Source organism: Ranitomeya imitator, chromosome 2 (genome assembly GCF_032444005.1).
Source record: "Ranitomeya imitator isolate aRanImi1 chromosome 2, aRanImi1.pri, whole genome shotgun sequence".
Lineage (NCBI taxonomy): Eukaryota > Metazoa > Chordata > Amphibia > Anura > Dendrobatidae > Ranitomeya > Ranitomeya imitator.
In genome coordinates, this window is record NC_091283.1 from 844,620,184 (window position 1) to 844,640,932 (window position 20,749).

The 20,749-nt window shown below is 45.3% G+C and overlaps 1 protein-coding gene across 1 annotated transcript in view; it reads right to left on the minus strand.

The window, feature by feature from the left end:
- LOC138666882 (guanylate cyclase 2G-like) overlaps positions 1–20,749 on the minus strand; it is a 45,978-nt gene that overhangs the window by 16,193 nt on the left and 9,036 nt on the right. The window contains exons 6-13 of the mRNA XM_069755062.1: positions 20,607–20,711; positions 19,361–19,432; positions 18,911–19,079; positions 10,016–10,171; positions 9,710–9,887; positions 9,283–9,423; positions 2,846–3,038; positions 2,052–2,226 (exon numbers count right to left, since the gene is read on the minus strand). Coding sequence (XP_069611163.1) covers positions 2,052–2,226; positions 2,846–3,038; positions 9,283–9,423; positions 9,710–9,887; positions 10,016–10,171; positions 18,911–19,079; positions 19,361–19,432; positions 20,607–20,711 — 1,189 coding nt within the window. The remainder of the gene's footprint in view (positions 1–2,051; positions 2,227–2,845; positions 3,039–9,282; positions 9,424–9,709; positions 9,888–10,015; positions 10,172–18,910; positions 19,080–19,360; positions 19,433–20,606; positions 20,712–20,749) is intronic.

Genomic DNA, 20,749 nt, shown 5'->3' on the forward strand with positions numbered 1-20,749 from the left:
AGGATCAGTAATGTAATGTATGTACACAGTGACTGCACCAGCAGAATAGTGAGTGCAGCTCTGGAGTATAATACAGGAGGTAACTCAGGATCAGTAATGTAATGTATGTACACAGTGACTGCACCAGCAGAATAGTGAGTGCAGCTCTGGAGTATAATATAGGATGTAACTCAGGATCAGTAATGTAATGTATGTACACAGTGACTGCGCCAGCAGAATAGTGAGTGCAGCTCTGGGGTATAATATAGGATATAACTCAGGATCAGTAATGTAATGTATGTACACAGTGACTGCACCAGCAGAATAGTGAGTGCAGCTCTGAGGTATAATACAGGATATAACTCAGGATCAGTAATATAATGTATGTACACAATGACTGCACCAGCAGAATAGTGAGTGCAGCTCTGGAGTATAATACAGGATGTAGCTCAGGATCAGTAATGTAATGTATGTACACAGTGACTGCACCAGCAGAATAGTGAGTGCAGCTCTGAAGTATAATACAGGATGTAACTCAGGATCAGTAATGTAATGTATGTACACAGTGACTGCACCTGCAGAATAGTGAGTGCAGCTCTGGAGTATAATACAGGATGTAACTCAGGATCAGTAATAAAACGTATGTACACAGTGACTGCAAGCAGAAGCTCAACCTGAAATCATCCAGAGTAGCATTCACATTATAAAGATTCCTCAGGACAGGACAGGTGTGGGAGATGCTCAGAGGATAATAATTATATGTTTGTACAGTGACTGCACCAGCAGAATAGCGAGTGCAGCTCTGGGGTATAATACAGGATGTAACTCAGGATCAGTAATGTAATGTATGTACACAGTGACTGCACCAGCAGAATAGTGAGTGCAGCTCTGGGGTATAATACAGGACGTAACTCTGGATCAGTAATGTAATGTATGTACACAGTGACTGCACCAGCAGAATAGTGAGTGCAGCTCTGGAGTATAATACAGGAGGTAACTCAGGATCAGTAATGTAATGTATGTACACAGTGACTGCACCAGCAGAATAGTGAGTGCAGCTCTGGAGTATAATACAGGAGGTAACTCAGGATCAGTAATGTAATGTATGTACACAGTGACTGCACCAGCAGAATAGTGAGTGCAGCTCTGGGGTATAATACAGGAGGTAACTCAGGATCAGTAATGTAATGTATGTACACAGTGACTGCACCAGCAGAATAGTGAGTGCAGCTCTGGAGTATAATACAGGAGGTAACTCAGGATCAGTAATGTAATGTATGTACACAGTGACTGCAACAGCAGAATAGTGAGTGCAGCTCTGGGGGATAATACAGGATGTAACTCAGGATCAGTAATGTAGTGTATGTACACAGTGACTGCACCAGCAGAATAGCGAGTGCAGCTCTGGGGTATAATACAGGAGGTAACTCAGGATCAGTAATGTAATGTATGTACACAGTGACTGCACCAGCAGAATAGTGAGTGCAGCTCTGGGGTATAATACAGGATGTAACTCAGGATCAGTAATGTAATGTATGTACACAGTGACTGCACCAGCAGAATAGTGAGTGCAGCTCTGGAGTATAATACAGGAGGTAACTCAGGATCAGTAATGTAATGTATGTACACAGTGACTGCACCAGCAGAATAGTGAGTGCAGCTCTGGAGTATAATGCAGGAGGTAACTCAGGATCAGTAATGTAATGTATGTACACAGTGACTGCACCAGCAGAATAGTGAGTGCAGCTCTGGAGTATAATACAGGATGTAACTCAGGATCAGTAATGTAATATATGTACACAGTGACTGCACCAGCAGAATAGTGAGTGCAGCTCTGGAGTATAATGCAGGAGGTAACTCAGTATCAGTAATGTAATGTATGTACACAGTGACTGCACCAGCAGAATAGTGAGTGCAGCTCTGGGGTATAATACAGGGTGTAACTCAGGATCAGTAATGTAATGTATGTACACAGTGACTGCACCAGCAGAATAGTGAGTGCAGCTCTGAAGAATGCACACAGTGACTCCACATGTGATGCAGGCAGGTTTGGGTCCAGATAAGTCACATACCAGTGTTCAGACCAATCCGCAGCTTCAGCTTTTCGTCTGGCATGTGTCGGATTCTGAAGGTCATCATTGCGCTGAGGAAATGCAGAGACATGGTGGCGATTTCCTCCACGTGACCAATGCCGTTGCGGAGAGGGAGACCACTGGCAACCATATAAGCATCTCCAATAGTTTCCACCTGTAAACAGTGGTGGCAATCAAAGCTACAACTCTCAGCGTGGTCTGATTACTTGCAGTCTGTAACTGGGCAGAGGTGCGACTAGTTTGGGCCAAGGAATGGGCTGCTGATATTAAATCGTTGCAGCATGGACCCACTTTCGCTGCTCTCTGAAATGGACAGTCCCTTTAAATTAGAAAGGTTCCAGTCTTCTGTAAATGAAGAATTGTAGAATACAAATGCCTTTAACTATAAAATACTAGGTTCAAGATCTGTGCTTGCTGTCTTTGAACTGAACCGATCTGGTTTCTATCCAGATGCTGGGAACAGATTCTGATCTAATACATTGTAACAAACACTCAGCTGTAAAAAGTATGAGCACAGACAATCTCTGTAAAGGAAACAGCAACTAAAATCTCTCCTGTCCTAAACTGAATGTGTGGAGTACAAGTGACTTGTCTAAACTGGATGTAATTGTAACAAACCTTCAGCTGTAAGAAATATGAAGTCACCTAACGCTCAAGATGAATTAGATTACCTGTTAATCCAGCAGGTCAGTCGCACCAACGATGCCGGATTATCAGAATATTAATGAAGATAGCTCACAATACAATGTGCCGGACCCCGGGGCCCCTCTTACCTTGTACACGTCGTACGCTTTGATGATCTCGTCGAACAAGCTGTACAGGTCATTGAGTAAATCCACCACCTGGAGGGGCGAGCTGGCCGAGCACAGGGTGGTGAAGCCCACAATGTCCGAGAAGAAGATGGTCACCGAGCTGAAGCTCTCCGGTTCCACCGATTTACCGGCCATCAGCTGCTCTGCAATGAAGCTGAACATGGAAGATACACAGTGACATTGCCCCCCATGTAAACCCGAGGAAAGCGCACCCCATCATCTCGGAGGAGGAATGCGGAAAGTGGGGTTATTTGGCTTTATAAAAGTAGAGGGGTTCATCAAGGCTATGACCAGGGGGCACTAATATCTGGGGTCAGGTAATTAGAAACCTACATTACAGGATCTCAGCCAAGCAGTGAGGCAGGTGGCAGTCTATGACATGCTTGCTGACAGTTTCCAATAACAACCATAGAATTCTCCATGGAGTTTAGGTGTGTGATGCTTTACGCAAGTAACATCTACTCATTGTAACATATAAAATATCTGCAGTTTCACCCTCCCTTAGTTTCCAATCGCTTGCAGTCAGGGAATAAGTTCCAAGTAGTTTACATTCAGGGGCAGAAATCGCCATCATTCTATTTGTGCTCCTGTTGCTTAGTTACATCTCAGAGGATTTTCTACACTGATACAATGTAACAAACCCATATTTGTGACTGTTTTTATTTCTCTCCTTGCAGCTCCTTTCTCTGCCAGCCCTGATTCTGCACATTGCCTGAATGGTCTCTCTTAGGCCGGTTTCACACATCCTGATATTTCCGGTACCGGAAAAACCAGTATCGGAGATATCAGTGTCCGTTTGTGTACTACGTGCGGCACATGTGTGGCAACCGTGTGCCGCATCAGTACCACACGGACGGCTGCCGGGGAAGTAGCGCTACTGTAAGCACTGTTCCCCGCCGGCTGGTGCTGAAGCCGGCTGTCATTCATTCTCCCCTGCTGGCGAGCAGCGCGAACAGGGGAGAATGAATGAATGATACGCAGCGGGCGCAGGCTCAGTAACTAGCGGTGACGTCACGGAATCTGTGCTCGCGGCCGGCATGAACTCCTGTGACCTCAGGACCGTGGGAGAATGTAAGTGATGAGGTCACAGCAGTTCACGCTCTGTCACAGTGACCTCATCACTTACATTCTTCCACGGTCCTGAGGTCACAGGAGTTCATGCCGGCCGCGAGCACAGACTCACCCGACGTCACCGCTAGTTACTGAGCCTGCGCCCGCTGCGTATCATTCATTCCTCAGTGGTTTACAGCCGGGCCGGTCATTAGCAGCGCTCCCAGTTATAAAGTGTATATACCCCAGATATATATTACGGCGTGGGACTGACTGAACGCCGGACAGGTACGGTATATTGTTGGTTTGTTTTTTTTTGTTTTTTTACAGGAGATCGAAGGCGTCACTTGAATTACCAGTATAATAAAGATGGCAAAACTGTGTGGTGTATGATTTCATTAAAAGACTTTATTCTTACTGTGTGGTGTTTATTTAACCCTTTACCTACTATAGGATTAGTGTCTTATTGACACCTCTCCATTACTAAGCCGGGCTTAATGTCACATTACAATAGGAAGGTGACATTAACCCCCCATTACCCCACTTGCCACCCCTATCGGGCAGTGGGAAAAAAACGGGCAAAGCTCCAGAATTGGCACATCTAATAGATGTGTTATGGCTGGCAATCAGGCAACACAGCGTGCAGTAATCAGCGCACATACAGAGATCTGGCAATAACCAAAAACAATAGGACGAGCTCTGAGACGTGGAATCTCTGTAGACTGCAGTACCTGATCTATCCTCACACAACTATAAGCAGCAGTGGATTGCGCCTAACAACTACCTATGCAACTCGGCACTGCCTGAGGAGCTGACTAGCCTGAAGATAGAAATACAAGCCTGACTTACCTCAGAGAAATACCCCAAAGGAATAGGCAGCCCCCCACATATAATGACTGTTAGCAAGATGAAAAGACAAACGTAGGAATGAAATAGATTCAGCAAAGTGAGGCCCGATATTCTAGACAGAGCGAGGATAGCAAAGAGAACTATGCAGTCTACAAAAAACCCTAAAACGAAAACCACGCAAAGGGGCAAAAAGACCCACCGTGCCGAACTAACAGCACGGCGGTGCACCCCTCTGCTTCTCAGAGCTTCCAGCAAAAGACAATAGCAAGCTGGACAGAAAAAAACAGAAAACAAACTAGAAGCACTTATCTAGCAGAGCAGCAGGCCCAAGGAAAGATGCAGTAGCTCAGATCCAACACTGGAACATTGACAAGGAGCAAGGAAGACAGACTCAGGTGGAGCTAAATAGCAAGGCAGCCAACGAGCTCACCAAAACACCTGAGGGAGGAAGCCCAGAGACTGCAATACCACTTGTGACCACAGAAGTGAACTCAGCCACAGAATTCACAACAGTACCCCCCCCTTGAGGAGGGGTCACCGAACCCTCACCAGAACCCCCAGGCCGACCAGGATGAGCCACATGAAAGGCACGAACAAGATCTGGGGCATGGACATCAGAGGCAAAAACCCAGGAATTATCTTCCTGAGCATAACCCTTCCATTTGACCAGATACTGGAGTTTCCGTCTAGAGACACGAGAATCCAAAATCTTCTCCACAATATACTCCAATTCCCCCTCCACCAAAACAGGGGCAGGAGGCTCCACAGATGGAACCATAGGTGCCACGTATCTCCTCAACAACGACCTATGGAATACATTATGTATGGAAAAGGAGTCTGGGAGGGTCAGACGAAAAGACACCGGATTGAGAATCTCAGAAATCCTATACGGACCAATAAAACGAGGTTTAAATTTAGGAGAGGAAACCTTCATAGGAATATGACGAGAAGATAACCAAACCAAATCCCCAACACGAAGTCGGGGTCCCACACGGCGTCTGCGATTAGCGAAAAGCTGAGCCTTCTCCTGGGACAAGGTCAAATTGTCCACTACCTGAGTCCAGATCTGCTGCAACCTGTCCACCACAGAATCCACACCAGGACAGTCCGAAGACTCAACCTGTCCTGAAGAGAAACGAGGATGGAACCCAGAATTGCAGAAAAATGGAGAGACCAAGGTAGCCGAGCTGGCCCGATTATTAAGGGCGAACTCAGCCAACGGCAAAAAGGACACCCAATCATCCTGGTCTGCAGAAACAAAACATCTCAGATATGTTTCCAAGGTCTGATTGGTTCGTTCGGTCTGGCCATTAGTCTGAGGATGGAAGGCCGAGGAGAAAGATAGGTCAATGCCCATCCTACCACAAAAGGCTCGCCAGAACCTCGAGACAAACTGGGAACCTCTGTCAGAAACAATATTCTCAGGAATGCCATGTAAACGAACCACATGCTGGAAGAACAAAGGCACCAAATCAGAGGAGAAGGGACATATTCGCCCATCGTCGTCACCATTGGGAGCAGGGTTCTTTTTTGTAGCCAAGAAGGATGGTTCGCTAAGACCGTGTATTGATTACCGCCTTCTTAATAAGATCACTGTTAAGTTTCAGTATCCCTTGCCATTGATTTCTGACTTGTTTGCTCGGATTAAAGGGGCTAGTTGGTTTACTAAGATTGATCGTCGTGGTGCGTATAATCTGGTGAGAATCAGGCAGGGAGATGAATGGAAAACGGCATTTAATACGCCCGAGGGTCATTTTGAGTATCTGGTGATGCCGTTCGGACTTGCCAATGCTCCATCTGTTTTTCAGTCTTTTATGCATGACAATATACTTCTACATCATCCTGACCCTGGCATAAAGCCAGCAGATTTTTCTCAGCCTGATCCACTGAATTAGGCTCATCGTAAAGCAATCCGAGCGCCAGGAAAAATGCATCAACATTACTCAATGCAGAATCTCCTGGTGCAAGAGAAAACGCCCAGTCCTGTGGGTCGCCGCGCAAAAAAGAAATAATAATCAAAACCTGTTGAATAGGATTACCAGAAGAATGAGGTTTCAAGGCCAAAAATAGCTTACAATTATTTCTGAAGCTCAGGAACTTAGTTCTGTCACCAAAAAACAAATCAGGAATCGGAATTCTTGGTTCTAGCATCGATTTCTGATCAATAGTATCTTGAATTTTTTGTACATTTACAACGAGATTATCCATTGAGGAGCACAGAGCCTGAATATCCATGTCCACAGCTGTGTCCTGAAGCACTCTAATGTCTAGGGGAAAAAAAAGACTGAAGACAGAGCTAAGAAAAAAAAATGATGTCAGGATTTCTTTTTTCCCTCTATTGGGAATCATTGGGTGGCTCCTTGTACTGTTATGGCTGGCAATCAGGCAACACAGCGTGCAGTAATCAGCGCACATACAGAGATCTGGCAATAACCAAAAACAATAGGACGAGCTCTGAGACGTGGAATCTCTGTAGACTGCAGTACCTGATCTATCCTCACACAACTATAAGCAGCAGTGGATTGCGCCTAACAACTACCTATGCAACTCGGCACTGCCTGAGGAGCTGACTAGCCTGAAGATAGAAATACAAGCCTGACTTACCTCAGAGAAATACCCCAAAGGAATAGGCAGCCCCCCACATATAATGACTGTTAGCAAGATGAAAAGACAAACGTAGGAATGAAATAGATTCAGCAAAGTGAGGCCCGATATTCTAGACAGAGCGAGGATAGCAAAGAGAACTATGCAGTCTACAAAAAACCCTAAAACGAAAACCACGCAAAGGGGGGCAAAAAGACCCACCGTGCCGAACTAACAGCACGGCGGTGCACCCCTCTGCTTCTCAGAGCTTCCAGCAAAAGACAATAGCAAGCTGGACAGAAAAAAACAGAAAACAAACTAGAAGCACTTATCTAGCAGAGCAGCAGGCCCAAGGAAAGATGCAGTAGCTCAGATCCAACACTGGAACATTGACAAGGAGCAAGGAAGACAGACTCAGGTGGAGCTAAATAGCAAGGCAGCCAACGAGCTCACCAAAACACCTGAGGGAGAAAGCCCAGAGACTGCAATACCACTTGTGACCACAGAAGTGAACTCAGCCACAGAATTCACAACATAGATGCTCCTTTTCTGGGCAGCTGCGGGCTGCTCTTTTTAGGCTGGGGGGGACAATATCCAAGGCCCCTTACCAGCCTGAGAATAGCAGCCCGCAACTGTGAGTTTTGCCGGGCTGGTTTAAAAACATAGGGGGACCTCTTGTCGGGTTTTTCATTCATTCATTCTCCCCTGCTCGTGCTGATCGCCGGCAAAGCAGGAGAGAATAATGACAGCTGCGTTCAGCACCACACGCAGGGGAACAGCGCTTACAGTAGAACTACTTCCCCCTCGGCCGGCCATGTCACAGGAAGGACAGTGTGCACTGTTCTCCGTGTGCACATGTGTGGCACATTTTGCGGCCTGTGTGTCCGGGTGAAATCGGACATGTCTGCGTGCTTTGCACATGGACACACTGTCCGTGAAAACAGCTGATATGTGCATAGACCGATTCATTTCAATGAGTTTACGCGTGTCAGTGTCTCCGGTACATGAAAAAACTGTCACCTCACTACTAGAGACACTGATGTGTGAAACAGGCCTTAACTGTGGCTCAGTGGTTAGCACACGGTGGCTCAGTGGTTAGCACACTGTGGCTCAGTGGTTAGCACACAGTGCCTCAGTGGTTAGCACACAGTGGCTCAGTGGTTAGCACACAGTGGCTCAGTGGTTAGCACACAGTGGCTCAGTGGTTAGCACACAGTGGCTCAGTGGTTAGCACACAGTGGCTCAGTGGCTAGCACATGGTGGCTCAGTGGTTAGAACTAAAGCTTTGCGGTGATGAAGTCCTGCATTCAAATCCCACCCGTGAGTTTGTATGTTCTGCTGTGTTTATGTGGATTGTCTCCAACACTCCAAAAAACGTAGTGGTGGGGAGCTTCGATTGTGGGCACTATGACAATGATGTCTGTGGAATTAGAGTAAAATACGCTTAAAAGAGTGTTATCTGCTGTACTGTGGACTGCATCTCCATATTGCACAGACTTCTTTAAGACTGCCCAGATAATTATGCATAAATATAGTAAAGCAAGATGATGGAGCCGTGCTGTGCCCTGACAGAATAGCTGAGCTGGCGCATTGGGTGCACCACAAGGAACAAAAGGTTATATAACCAGAAATCACATTAATGACCAACAAAATTGGAGAAATTCAACACAAATTGACCCATGTTGGTGCAATGAAAGTGTAGTCCCCTATAAACACAAAGTGCACTTTATTCTGCAAGGTGATACTGTATTGGCCCTCGCTGGAGTCCGTGCTATTTAAGCAGTAGGAAACGTTTTCCGTGTTGATAATAATTGCGATCGTGAATTGCCTGGTGGTGTATGGCCCTTTAATAACCAGCGTCTCAGAACCGTCAGGGCCCTGGTCGGCTCAGAGGTTAAGTGTCCAGCAGCGCTCACCTTGGTAACATGGTTGACAGCAGCTTGTCAGTCTTCTTCTTCTCGGCCACCAGCTGCACCGTCCGTTCCTCCACCACCTCCTCTAGGTGATTGGCGTATTTCTCCAGCTTGTTGACCATATTGTCCAAGATGCTGACGTGTCTACACAGAGACAGACACACAAAGGGTTAACACAATAATTATACTTGCTATTTCCTATTTTGTACTGATCTTACGTTATTTCATACTAAAGTCGCATCCGGAGCTGCACTCTTAATTCTGCTTGTTTCTGGCTTGCCTCAGTCCACAGCTCCTGACATCTCCCCACTGTCCCCGGCTGGTGCGATGCGGTGCAATGCTCCTCGTATAACGCGGGACGTCAGAGTTCTTAGATCGCGAGCTCCTGTGTCCAGCCTGGTTCCCCCTGCTCGGCAGGACTCACACTCACCCTTCAGGGCTGGCTCCTCGCAGACTTCTCTTTATAGAAACGAATGACGGCCGCCGTTCTGGGTTTTCGTCCCAGCACATTCTTAGCATGGCGATGATCCGTTCGTTGCATTTTTCCACAGACAGAGACGGTCGCAGGGGAATCGTTGCATTTGGATCTTTGATTTTGTGGATAATTTCTGAAATGAACCCGCGGGTAAATATTTTCTAATTGAATTTAAATAACTAATATTTTACTGCAATTTACAAATGGAATTGTCAAAAAGTGAACAATTCCTTCAAGCCCCACCTACATTATAGACTTTACCTTGCGGCTCCATGCCCAGGTCCTGGAAAGGTCCATCCTCGTGGTCGTATATGAGCTCCCTCATAATCAGAGCAAAACTGTAGACATCTCCTTTCTGGGTTCCCTGGCAGGGAAATCGCTCCAGACGCAGCAGTTCTGGAGACGTCCAATAAAGTTCTATCCGGGCGACACATAAAAATAAGGCACACAGAACAGTAAAAATGGCCAGAAACATGTGAAAGCACAAGGACATTACACACTAAAAAAGCATATGAAAGATTGTACTGTATCGCCACACTGTGCACAGAAGTAATGGTGAAAAACCAGGGGAAGAAACCCGCAGAACTCCACACCGCGGCACCAGAGGGGAGAGCAGAGCAGCATAGACCCCGTATAAACCTACAAACATATCCATTCGGCTAACTGGAGCATACCCCTAAGCTGTGACATCGGAGCATACCCCTAAGCTGTGACATAGGAGCATACCCCTAAGACATGATGTAACTCAGGATCAGTAATGTAATGTATGTACACAGTGACTGCAGCAGCAGAATAGTGAGTGCAGCTCTGGAGTATAATACAGGATGTAACTCAGGATCAGTAATGTAATGTATGTACACAGTGAATGCACCAGCAGAATAGTGAGTGCAGCTCTGTTGTGAATTCTGCTCTTGGGCTCCCTCCGGTGGTTAGGAGTGGTAGTGCTGCTGTCTTTGGATCGCAGCATTTATCAGGTGTGTCCACTTATTGCAATTTGGACTGGGCTATTTAGTCTTGCTTTATCCTTTAGTCAGTGCCACTTGTCCATTGTTTTTGGAGGATTCACATCCCTGACTGGTCTCTCCTGTTTTGCTGTTCTTTTCTACAAAGATAAGTTCTGGCTTTGTTTTTGCTGTCCACATGCTGTGGGCCTTATAGTTCTGTGCATTTTCATGTTTTGTCTTGTCCAGCTTTGTCTGTGTAAGGATTTTTTGCAGCCAAGCTGTATCTCTGGAGACGCAGATATACCCTCCATGTCTTTAGTCAGATGTGGAGATTTGTATTTTCTGTGGTGGATATTTTCTAGTGTTTTAATACTGACCGCATAGTACTCTGTCCTATTCTTTCTTTTTAGCTAGAAAGGCCTCCTTTGCTAAATCCTGATTTCAGTCTGCGTATGTCATTTCCCTCTCCTTTCACAGTCAATATTTGTGGAGGGCTGTCTATCCTTTGGGGATTTTCTCTGAGGCAAGATAGTTTTCCCATTTCTATCTTTAGGGGAAGTTAGTCCTTAGGCTGTGTCGAGGTGTCTAGGGAGTGTTAGGTACATCCCACGGCTACTTCTAGTTGCGGTGCTAAGTTCAGGGTCTGCGGTCAGTACAGGTACCACCTTCTCCAGAGTACGTCACATGCTGCTCGTAGGCCACCAGATCATAACACTACAACTGGCCTACAATGAGTTAAACGCATCTCAGAAGAAGGGAAGGAAAGTGCTGAGCCATTTTTTTTCTGTAGTCTGTTGTGTCTTTCCTTCCCTCTTTTCCTCTGGGTGGCTCAGGAGTTAGGCGCTGGCATGGAGGTTCAGGAATTGGTTTCCCGTGTGGACCAACTTGCTGCTAGAGTACAGGGTATTTCCGATTATATCGTTCAGACTCCGGTTTTAGAGCCTAGAATTCCAACTCCTGATTTGTTTTTTGGGGACAGGTCCAAATTTTTGAGCTTTAAAAATAACTGTAAAATGTTTTTTGCTCTGAAACCCCGTTCTTCTGGTGATCCCATTCAGTAGGTTAAAATTGTTATTTCCCTGCTGGGTGGTGATCCTCAGGATTGGGCATTTTCCCTGGAATCTGGGAATCCTGCTTTGTTTAATGTAGACACCTTTTTTAAGGGGCTAGGGTTATTGTATGATGAACCTAATTCAGTGGATCATGCAGAGAAGACCTTGTTGGCCCTGTGTCAGGGTCAAGAAGCGGCAGAATCGTATTGCCAGAAATTTAGAAAATGATCTGTATTGACTAAATGGAATGAGGATGCCTTGGCGGCAATTTTCAGAAAGGGTCTTTCTGAATCCGTTAAAGATGTTATGGTGGGGTTCCCCACGCCCTCCAATCTGAGTGATTCTAGGTCTCTGGCCATTCAGATTGATCGGCGCTTGCGCGAGCGCACAGTTGTGCACACTGTGGCGTTGTCCTCCGAGCGTAGCCCTGAGCCTATGCAGTGTGATAGGATTTTGTCTAGAGCTGAACGACAAAGATTCAGGCGTCAGAATAGGTTGTGTTTTTACTGCGGCGATTCTGCTCATGTTATTTCTGATTGCCCTAAGCGTACAAAGAGAATCGCTAGTTCTATTACCATCAGTACTGTACAACCTAAAGTTCTGTTATCTGTGACCTTGATCTGCTCATTATCGTCATTTTCTGTCATGGCATTTGTGGATTCAGGCGCCGCTCTGAACTTAATGGACTTAGAATTTGCCAGACGTTGTGGTTTCCCCTTGCAGCCTTTGCAGAATCCTATTCCTTTAAGGGGCATTGATGCTACACCCTTGGCTAAAAATAAACCTCAGTTTTGGACACAGCTGACCATGTGCATGGCGCCAGCCCATCAGGAAGATTGTCGTTTTCTGGTGTTGCATAATTTGCATGATGCTATTGTGTTGGGTTTTCCATGGTTACAGGTACATAATCCGGTGTTAGATTGGAAATCTATGTCTGTGACTAGTTGGGGTTGTCAGGGGGTTCATGATCAGATTCCTTTGATGTCGATTTCCTCTTCCCCCTCTTCTGAAATTCCTGAGTTTTTGTCAGATTTCCAGGATGTATTCGATGAGCCCAAATCTAGTTCCCTTCCACCGCATAGGGACTGTGATTGTGCTATTGACTTGATTCCAGGTTGTAAGTTCCCTAAGGGCCGACTTTTCAACCTGTCTGTGCCCGAACATGCCGCCATGCGGAGCTATATTAAGGAGTCTTTGGGGAAAGGGCATATTCGGCCATCTTCTTCACCATTTGGAGCAGGTTTTTTTTTGTTGCCAAGAAGGATGGCTCCTTGAGACCCTGTATTGATTATCGCCTCTTGAATAAGATCACGGTCAAATTTCAATACCCCTTGCCTTTGCTTACTGATTTGTTTCCTAGGATTAAGGGGGCTAGTTGGTTTACTAAGATTGACCTTCGAGGGGCATATAATCTTGTTCGTATTAAGCAGGGTGACGAATGGAAAACTGCATTTAACACGCCCGAAGGCCATTTTGAATACCTTGTGATGCCATTCGGACTTTCTAATGCCCCATCTGTGTTCCAGTCCTTCATGCATGATATCTTTCGAAGTTATCTTGATAAATTCATGATTGTATATTTGGATGATATTTTGATTTTTTCCGATGATTGGGAGTCTCATGTGAAACAGGTCAGGATGGTATTTCAGATCCTCTGTGACAATGCTTTATTTGTGAAGGGGTCTAAGTGCCTCTTTGGAGTGCAGAAGGTTTCTTTTCTTTTTTGGGCTTCATTTTTTCTCCCTCATCGATAGAAATGGATCCGGTTAAGGTTCAGGCCATTCATGATTGGATTCAGCCCACATCTGTGAAGAGCCTTCAGAAATTCTTGGGCTTTGCTAATTTTTATCGTCGTTTCATTGCCAACTTCTCCAGTGTGGTTAAACCTCTGACCGATTTAACGAAGAAAGGCGCTGATGTGACAAATTGGTCCTCCGCGGCTGTTTCTGCTTTTCAGGAGCTTAAACGCCGATTTACTTCTGCCCCTGTGTTGCGTCAGCCGGATGTTTCTCTTCCATTTCAGGTTGAGGTTGACGCGTCTGAGATTGGGGCAGGGGCCGTTTTTGTCTCAGAGGAATTCTGATGGTTCCTTGATGAAACCGTGTGCCTTCTTTTCTCGGAAGTTTTCGCCTGCGGAACGCAATTATGATGTCGGCAATTGGGAGTTGTTGGCTATGAAGTGGGCATTTGAGGAGTGGTGACATTGGCTTGAGGGAGCTAAGCACCGAGTTGTGGTCCTGACCGATCATAAGAATCCGATTTACCTCGAGTTTGGCAAACGACTGAACCCTAGACAGGCTCGATGGTCCCGGTTTTTCAACCGTTTTGATTTTGTGGTCTCGTATCTTCCGGGTTCTAAGAATGTTAAGGCTGATGCCCTCTCTAGGAGTTTTTTGCCTGATTCTCCTGGGGTCCTTGAGCCGGTTGGCATTCTTAAGGAGGGGGTGATTCTTTCTGCCATCTCCCCTGATTTACGACGGGTTCTTCAGGAATTTCAGGCTGATAAACCTGACCGCTGTCCAGTGGGGAAACTGTTTGTTCCTGATAGATGGGCTAGTAAAGTGATTTCTGAGGTTCATTGTTCTGTGTTGGCTGGCCATCCTGGGATTTTTGGTACCAGAGATTTGGTTGGTAGATCCTTTTGGTGGCCTTCTTTGTCGCGGGATGTGCGGTCTTTTGTGCAGTCCTGTGGGACTTGTGCACGGGCTAAGCCTTGTTGTTCCCGTGCTAGTGGGTTGCTTCTGCCTTTGCTGGTCCCTGAGAGGCCTTGGACGCATATTTCTATGGATTTTATTTCAGATCTTCCGGTTTCCCAGAGGATGTCGGTTATCTGGGTGGTTTGTGATCAGTTTTCTAAGATGGTTCATTTGGTACCTTTGCCTAAATTGCCTTCCTTTTCTGATTTGGTTCCGTTGTTTTTTCAGCATGTGGTTCGTTTGCATGGTATTCCGGAGAATATTGTGTCCGACAGAGGTTCCCAATTTGTTTCTAGGTTTTGGCGGGCCTTTTGTGCAAGGCTGGGCATTGATTTGTCTTTTTCTTCCGCATTTCATCCTCAGACAAATGGCCAAACCGAGCGAACTAATCAGACTTTGGAAACTTATTTGAGATGCTTTGTGTCTGCTGATCAGGATGATTGGGTGGCTTTCTTGCCATTGCCGAGTTTGCCCTTAATAATCGGGCTAGTTCTGCTACCTTGGTTTCGCCTTTTTTTTGTAATTTTGGTTTTCATCCTCGTTTTTCTTCAGGGCAGGTTGAGCCTTCTGATTGTCCTGGTGTGGATTCTGTGGTGGACAGGCTGCAGCAGATTTGGGCTCAAGTGGTGGACAATTTGACGTTGTCTCAGGAGGAGGCTCAGCGTTTTGCCAACCGTCGTCGGTGTGTTGGTTCCCGGCTTCGGGTTGGGGATTTGGTCTGGTTCTCTTCCTGTCATGTTCCGATGAAGGTTTCTTCCCCTAAGTTTAAGCCTCGGTTTATTGGTCCTTATAGGATTTCTGAGATTATCAATCCAGTGTCTTTTCGTTTGGCCCTTCCAGCCTCTTTTTCCATCCATAATGTTTTCCATAGATCTTTGTTGCGGAAGTATATGGTGCCCGTTGTTCCCTCTGTTGATCCTCCGGCTCCGGTGTTGATTGATGGGGAGTTGGAGTATGTGGTTGAGAAGATTTTGGATTCTCGTTTTTCGAGGCGGAAGCTTCAGTATCTTGTCAAATGGAAGGGTTATGGCCAGGAGGATAATTCTTGGGTTGTTGCCTCCGATGTTCATGCTGACGATTTGGTTCGTGCCTTTCATTTGGCTCGTCCTGATCGGCCTGGGGGCTCTGGTGAGGGTTCGGTGACCCCTCCTCAAGGGGGGGGGGTACTGTTGTGAATTCTGCTCTTGGGCTCCCTCCGGTGGTTAGGAGTGGTAGTGCTGCTGTCTTTGGATCGCAGCATTTATCAGGTGTGTCCACTTATTGCAATTTGGACTGGGCTATTTAGTCTTGCTTTATCCTTTAGTCAGTGCCACTTGTCCATTGTTTTTGGAGGATTCACATCCCTGACTGGTCTCTCCTGTTTTGCTGTTCTTTTCTACAAAGATAAGTTCTGGCTTTGTTTTTGCTGTCCACATGCTGTGGGCCTTATAGTTCTGTGCATTTTCATGTTTTGTCTTGCCCAGCTTTGTCTGTGTAAGGATTTTTTGCAGCCAAGCTGTATCTCTGGAGATGCAGATATACCCTCCATGTCTTTAGTTAGATGTGGAGATTTGTATTTTCTGTGGTGGATATTTTCTAGTGTTTTAATACTGACCGCAGAGTACTCTGTCCTATTCTTTCTTTTTAGCTAGAAAGGCCTCCTTTGCTAAATCCTGATTTCAGTCTGCGTATGTCATTTCCCTCTCCTCTCACACTCAATATTTGTGGGGGGCTGTCTATCCTTTGGGGATTTTCTCTGAGGCAAGATAGTTTTCCCGTTTCTATCTTTAGGGGAAGTTAGTCCTTAGGCTGTGTCGAGGGGTCTAGGGAGTGTTAGGTACATCCCACGGCTACTTCTAGTTGCGGTGCTAAGTTCAGAGTCTGCGTTCAGTACAGGTACCACCTTCTCCAGAGTACGTCTCATGCTGCTCCTAGGCCACCAGATCATAACACAGCTCTGGAGTATAATACAGGATGTAACTCAGGATCAGTAATGTATGTACACAGTGACTGCACCAGCAGAATAGTGAGTGCAGCTCTGAAGTATAATACAGGATGTAACTCAGGAACAGTAATGTAAATGTATGTACAGTGACTGCACCAGCAGAATAGTGAGTGCAGCTCTGGAGTATAATACAGGAGGTAACTCAGGATCAGTAATGTAATGTGTTGTGAATTCAGCTTTTGGGCTCCCTCCGGTGGTTGTAGAGGGTAATGCAGTTGTGCCTGGACTGCAGGATTGGACAGGTGTATCTACTAATTGCAAAACTGACTGGGGTATATAGCTTTGCAGGACTCTTTAGTCCCTGCCAGTTGTCCATTGTTTTTGGAGGATTCACTTCCCTGCTGGTCTCTCCAGTTTGCTGTGCTTTTCTACAAAGGTAAGTCTTGGCTTTGTTTTTGCTGTCCACCTGCTGTGGACCTTATAGTTCTGTGCATATTCATGTTTTTGTCTTGTCCAGCTTTGTCTGTGAAGGATTTTTTGCAGCCAAGCTGTGTCTCTGGAGATGCAGATATACCCTCCATGTCTTTAGTCAGATGTGGTGATTTGTATTTTCTGTGGTGGATATTTTCTAGTGTTTTAGTACTGACCGCATAGTACTCTGTTCTATTCTTTCTTTTTAGCTAGTATGGCCCCCCATACAGTATTATGGGCACCACATAGTGCTCCATACAGAATAATGAGCCCCATATATTGCTCCATACAGTATTATGGGCACCACATAGTGTTCCATACAGAATAACGAGCCCTGTTATGATCTGGTGGCCTAGGAGCAGCATGAGACGGACTCTGGAGAAGGTGGTCCCTGTACTGACCGCAAACCCTGAACCTAGCAGCGCAACTAGAAGTAGCCGTGGGGGTACCTAACACTCCCTAGACCCCTCGACACAGCCTAAGATCTAACTTCCCCTAAAGACAGAAACAGGAAACCTATCTTGCCTCAGAGAAAATCCCCAAAGGATAGATAGCCCCCCACAAATATTGACTGTGAGAGGAGAGGGAAATAACATATGCAGATATGAAATCAGATTTTAGCATAGGAGGCCATACTAGCTAAAAGGAAAGAATAGAACAGAGTACTATGCGGTCAGTACTAAAACACTAGAAAATATCCACCACAGAAAATACAAATCACCACATCTGACTAAAGACATGGGGGGTATATCTGCATCTCCAGAGAAATAGCTAGGCTGCAAAAAATCCTTACACAGACAAAGCTGGACAAGACAAAAACATGAATATGCACAGAACTATAAGGTCCACAGCAGGTGGACAGCAAACACAAAGCCAGGACTTATCTTTGTAGAAAAGCACAGCAAACTGGAGAGACCAGCAGGGAAGTGAATCCTCCAAAAACAATGGACAACTGGCAGGGACTAAGAGTCCTGCAAAGCCATATACCCCAGTCAGTTTTGCAATTAGTAGATACACCTGTCCAATCCTGCAGTCCAGGCACAACTGCATTACCCTCTACAACCACCGGAGGGAGCCCAAAAGCTGAATTCACAACAGTAATGTATGTACACAGTGACTGCACCAGCAGAATAGTGAGTGCAGCTCTGGGGTATAATACAGGATGTAACTCAGGATCAGTAATGTAATTTATGTACACAGTGACTGCACCAGCAGAATAGTGAGTGCAGCTCTGGGGTATAATACAGGATGTAACTCAGTATCAGTAATGTAATGTATGTACACAGTGACTGCACCAGCAGAATAGTGAGTGCAGCTCTGGAGTATAATATAGGATGTAACTCAGGATCTGTAATGTAATGTATGTACACAGTGACTGCACCAGCAGAATAGTGAGTGCAGCTCTGGAGTATAATACAGGAGGTAACTCAGGATCAGTAATGTAATGTATGCACACAGTGACTGCACCAGCAGGATAGTGAGTGCAGCTCTGGAGTATAATACAGGAGGTAACTCAGGATCAGTAATGTAATGTATGCACACAGTGACTGCACCAGCAGGATAGTGAGCGCAGCTCTGGAGTATAATACAGGATGTAACTCAGGATCAGTAATGTAATGTATGTACACAGTGACTGCACCAGCAGAATAGTGAGTGCAGCTCTGGAGTATAATACAGGATGTAACTCAGGATCAGTAATGTAATGTATGTACACAGTGACTGCACCAGCAGAATAGTGAGTGCAGCTCTGGAGTATAATACAGGAGGTAACTCAGGATCAGTAATGTAATGTATGTACACAGTGACTGCACCAGCAGAATAGTGAGTGCAGCTCTGGAGTATAATACAGGATTTAACTCAGGATCAGTAATGTATGTACACAGTGACTGCACCAGCAGGATAGTGAGCGCAGCTCTGGAGTATAATACAGGATGTAACTCTGGATCAGTAATGTAATGTATGTACACAGTGACTGCACCAGCAGAATAGTGAGTGCAGCTCTGGAGTATAATACAGGAGGTAACATTGCACTAAGAGAAATTCCCATTATTTGCCTGTTTCCTTCCTACCTGAATAGTTGACATTTTTAGTTGTGAGGTCTCTATGGGTTGTGCCGTGCGTGAATTCCCATAAAGCAAAGCCTGAGAGTTTAACTTGCATGCGACTATCTACCAGGCAATTTGTAGGCTTCAAATTTCCATGAGAGTCCAGGGGGCTGCTGTGCAGAAATCCCATCCCCTGTAATGAGAAGAAACAATAGAGTCATGAATTTGTATTGTGGTACATTGCAGTGTGGAGTATATAACATTGGATGGTGGATACACCGCACCTCCCGCAATGCTGCACAGCACAGACCTGAAGAATTTATGCTTTCAAGCAGCATCGATCTGTGGTTCTGCAGCTGTTATGAAACTACAACTCTCAGCAAATCCCCAATGCAGTTTTCCCACAGATGGAGAAAAAGCGGCAGGTGGGAACAAGAACAGGAGAAGGTCAGGAGCCGATCTCACAATACTCACATTCACAATGTCGTGAGCAAAGGAAAGTTTAAAGACCCAGTCCAGCTCTATGTCAGTATTGTGCAAAACGTCCTGTAATTACCAAGAAAACATGATGAGAATCCATCTATCTATTATCTATCTATTATTTATCATCTATCATGTATCTATTATCTATCTATTATCTATCTATCTATTATCTATCTATTATCTATCTATTATCTATCTATCATCTATCTATTATCTATCTATCATCTATCGATCATCTATCTATCTATTATCAATCTATCTATCATCTATCTATCATCTATCGATCATCTATCTATCTATTATCAATCTATCTATCATCTATCTATTATCTATCTACTATCTATCTATTATCAATCTATTATCTATCTATCAACTATCTATCTATATATCTATTTATTATCTATCATTTATCTATCTATCTATCTATCTATCTATCAATTTATTATCCATCTATTATCTATCTATTATCTATGATCTAACAATTATCTATTATCTTTCTATTATTTATCTATCCTTTACTCATCTAGTCTTTTCCATCTGGCACAGACCGTCATTATCGTTTCCTTCATCTAATGCCCCGATTGCAGATTTGGGTGTCACGTTTTCCGCGTCCTGCCCACCTGAACTCCACATTCTGCTCCTACCCCTACTCCTGAGCCTGTTATCTCCGTCTTTGCCCCTATTACTGCATTTACTGTTGGAAACGTCACCCTCAAATATGGTACTTAAAAATAATGATGTCATTGCCATAATTACCCTGTAAAAAGTGAATCAGACAGTGCCACATAGAAAGAACCCCAAAACTAATAGTGCCAAACCGTGCCCCATACTGTGCCCAGACAGGAGTGGTGACTGTGATATTAATAGTGCCCCACACATTTATAGCGTCACCTGCACCCGACATGATAAGAGACCCCAGAAATCGCCACTGGAGCCCCCGCTACATTCCACATTCTAATAGGTTTCCGTAGTCCTATGTAACAGTGTGACGCATGTGGCGCCATTGTCATGAGTGCCAGTAATAGCCGCCTTTGTGCCCTCTGTACAGATAAGCGCCCATCTCTGTGCCCCTATTAAAGGATCCATGCCTCCTTTGTGCCACCTAAAAACATGGAAAGAAATAATCCTCCCACTGAGCCCCCAAAAATGTAATAATGTTGTCCGAGTGCCCCAAAGCAGACATGCCGACCCCCCACACTACATACGCCCACCTTTAGGCCCCGCTTTGCTCTCGTACCTTCAGACTCCCCTTCTTGCAGTATTGGGTCACAACACAAACATTGGGGGGCTCAATGCAGACACCGAAGAAAGTGTTCAGGTTCTCATGCTTCAGCTCCCGGATCTGGAGCCATAGACAGAGGTTTAGGATCAGAAAATACC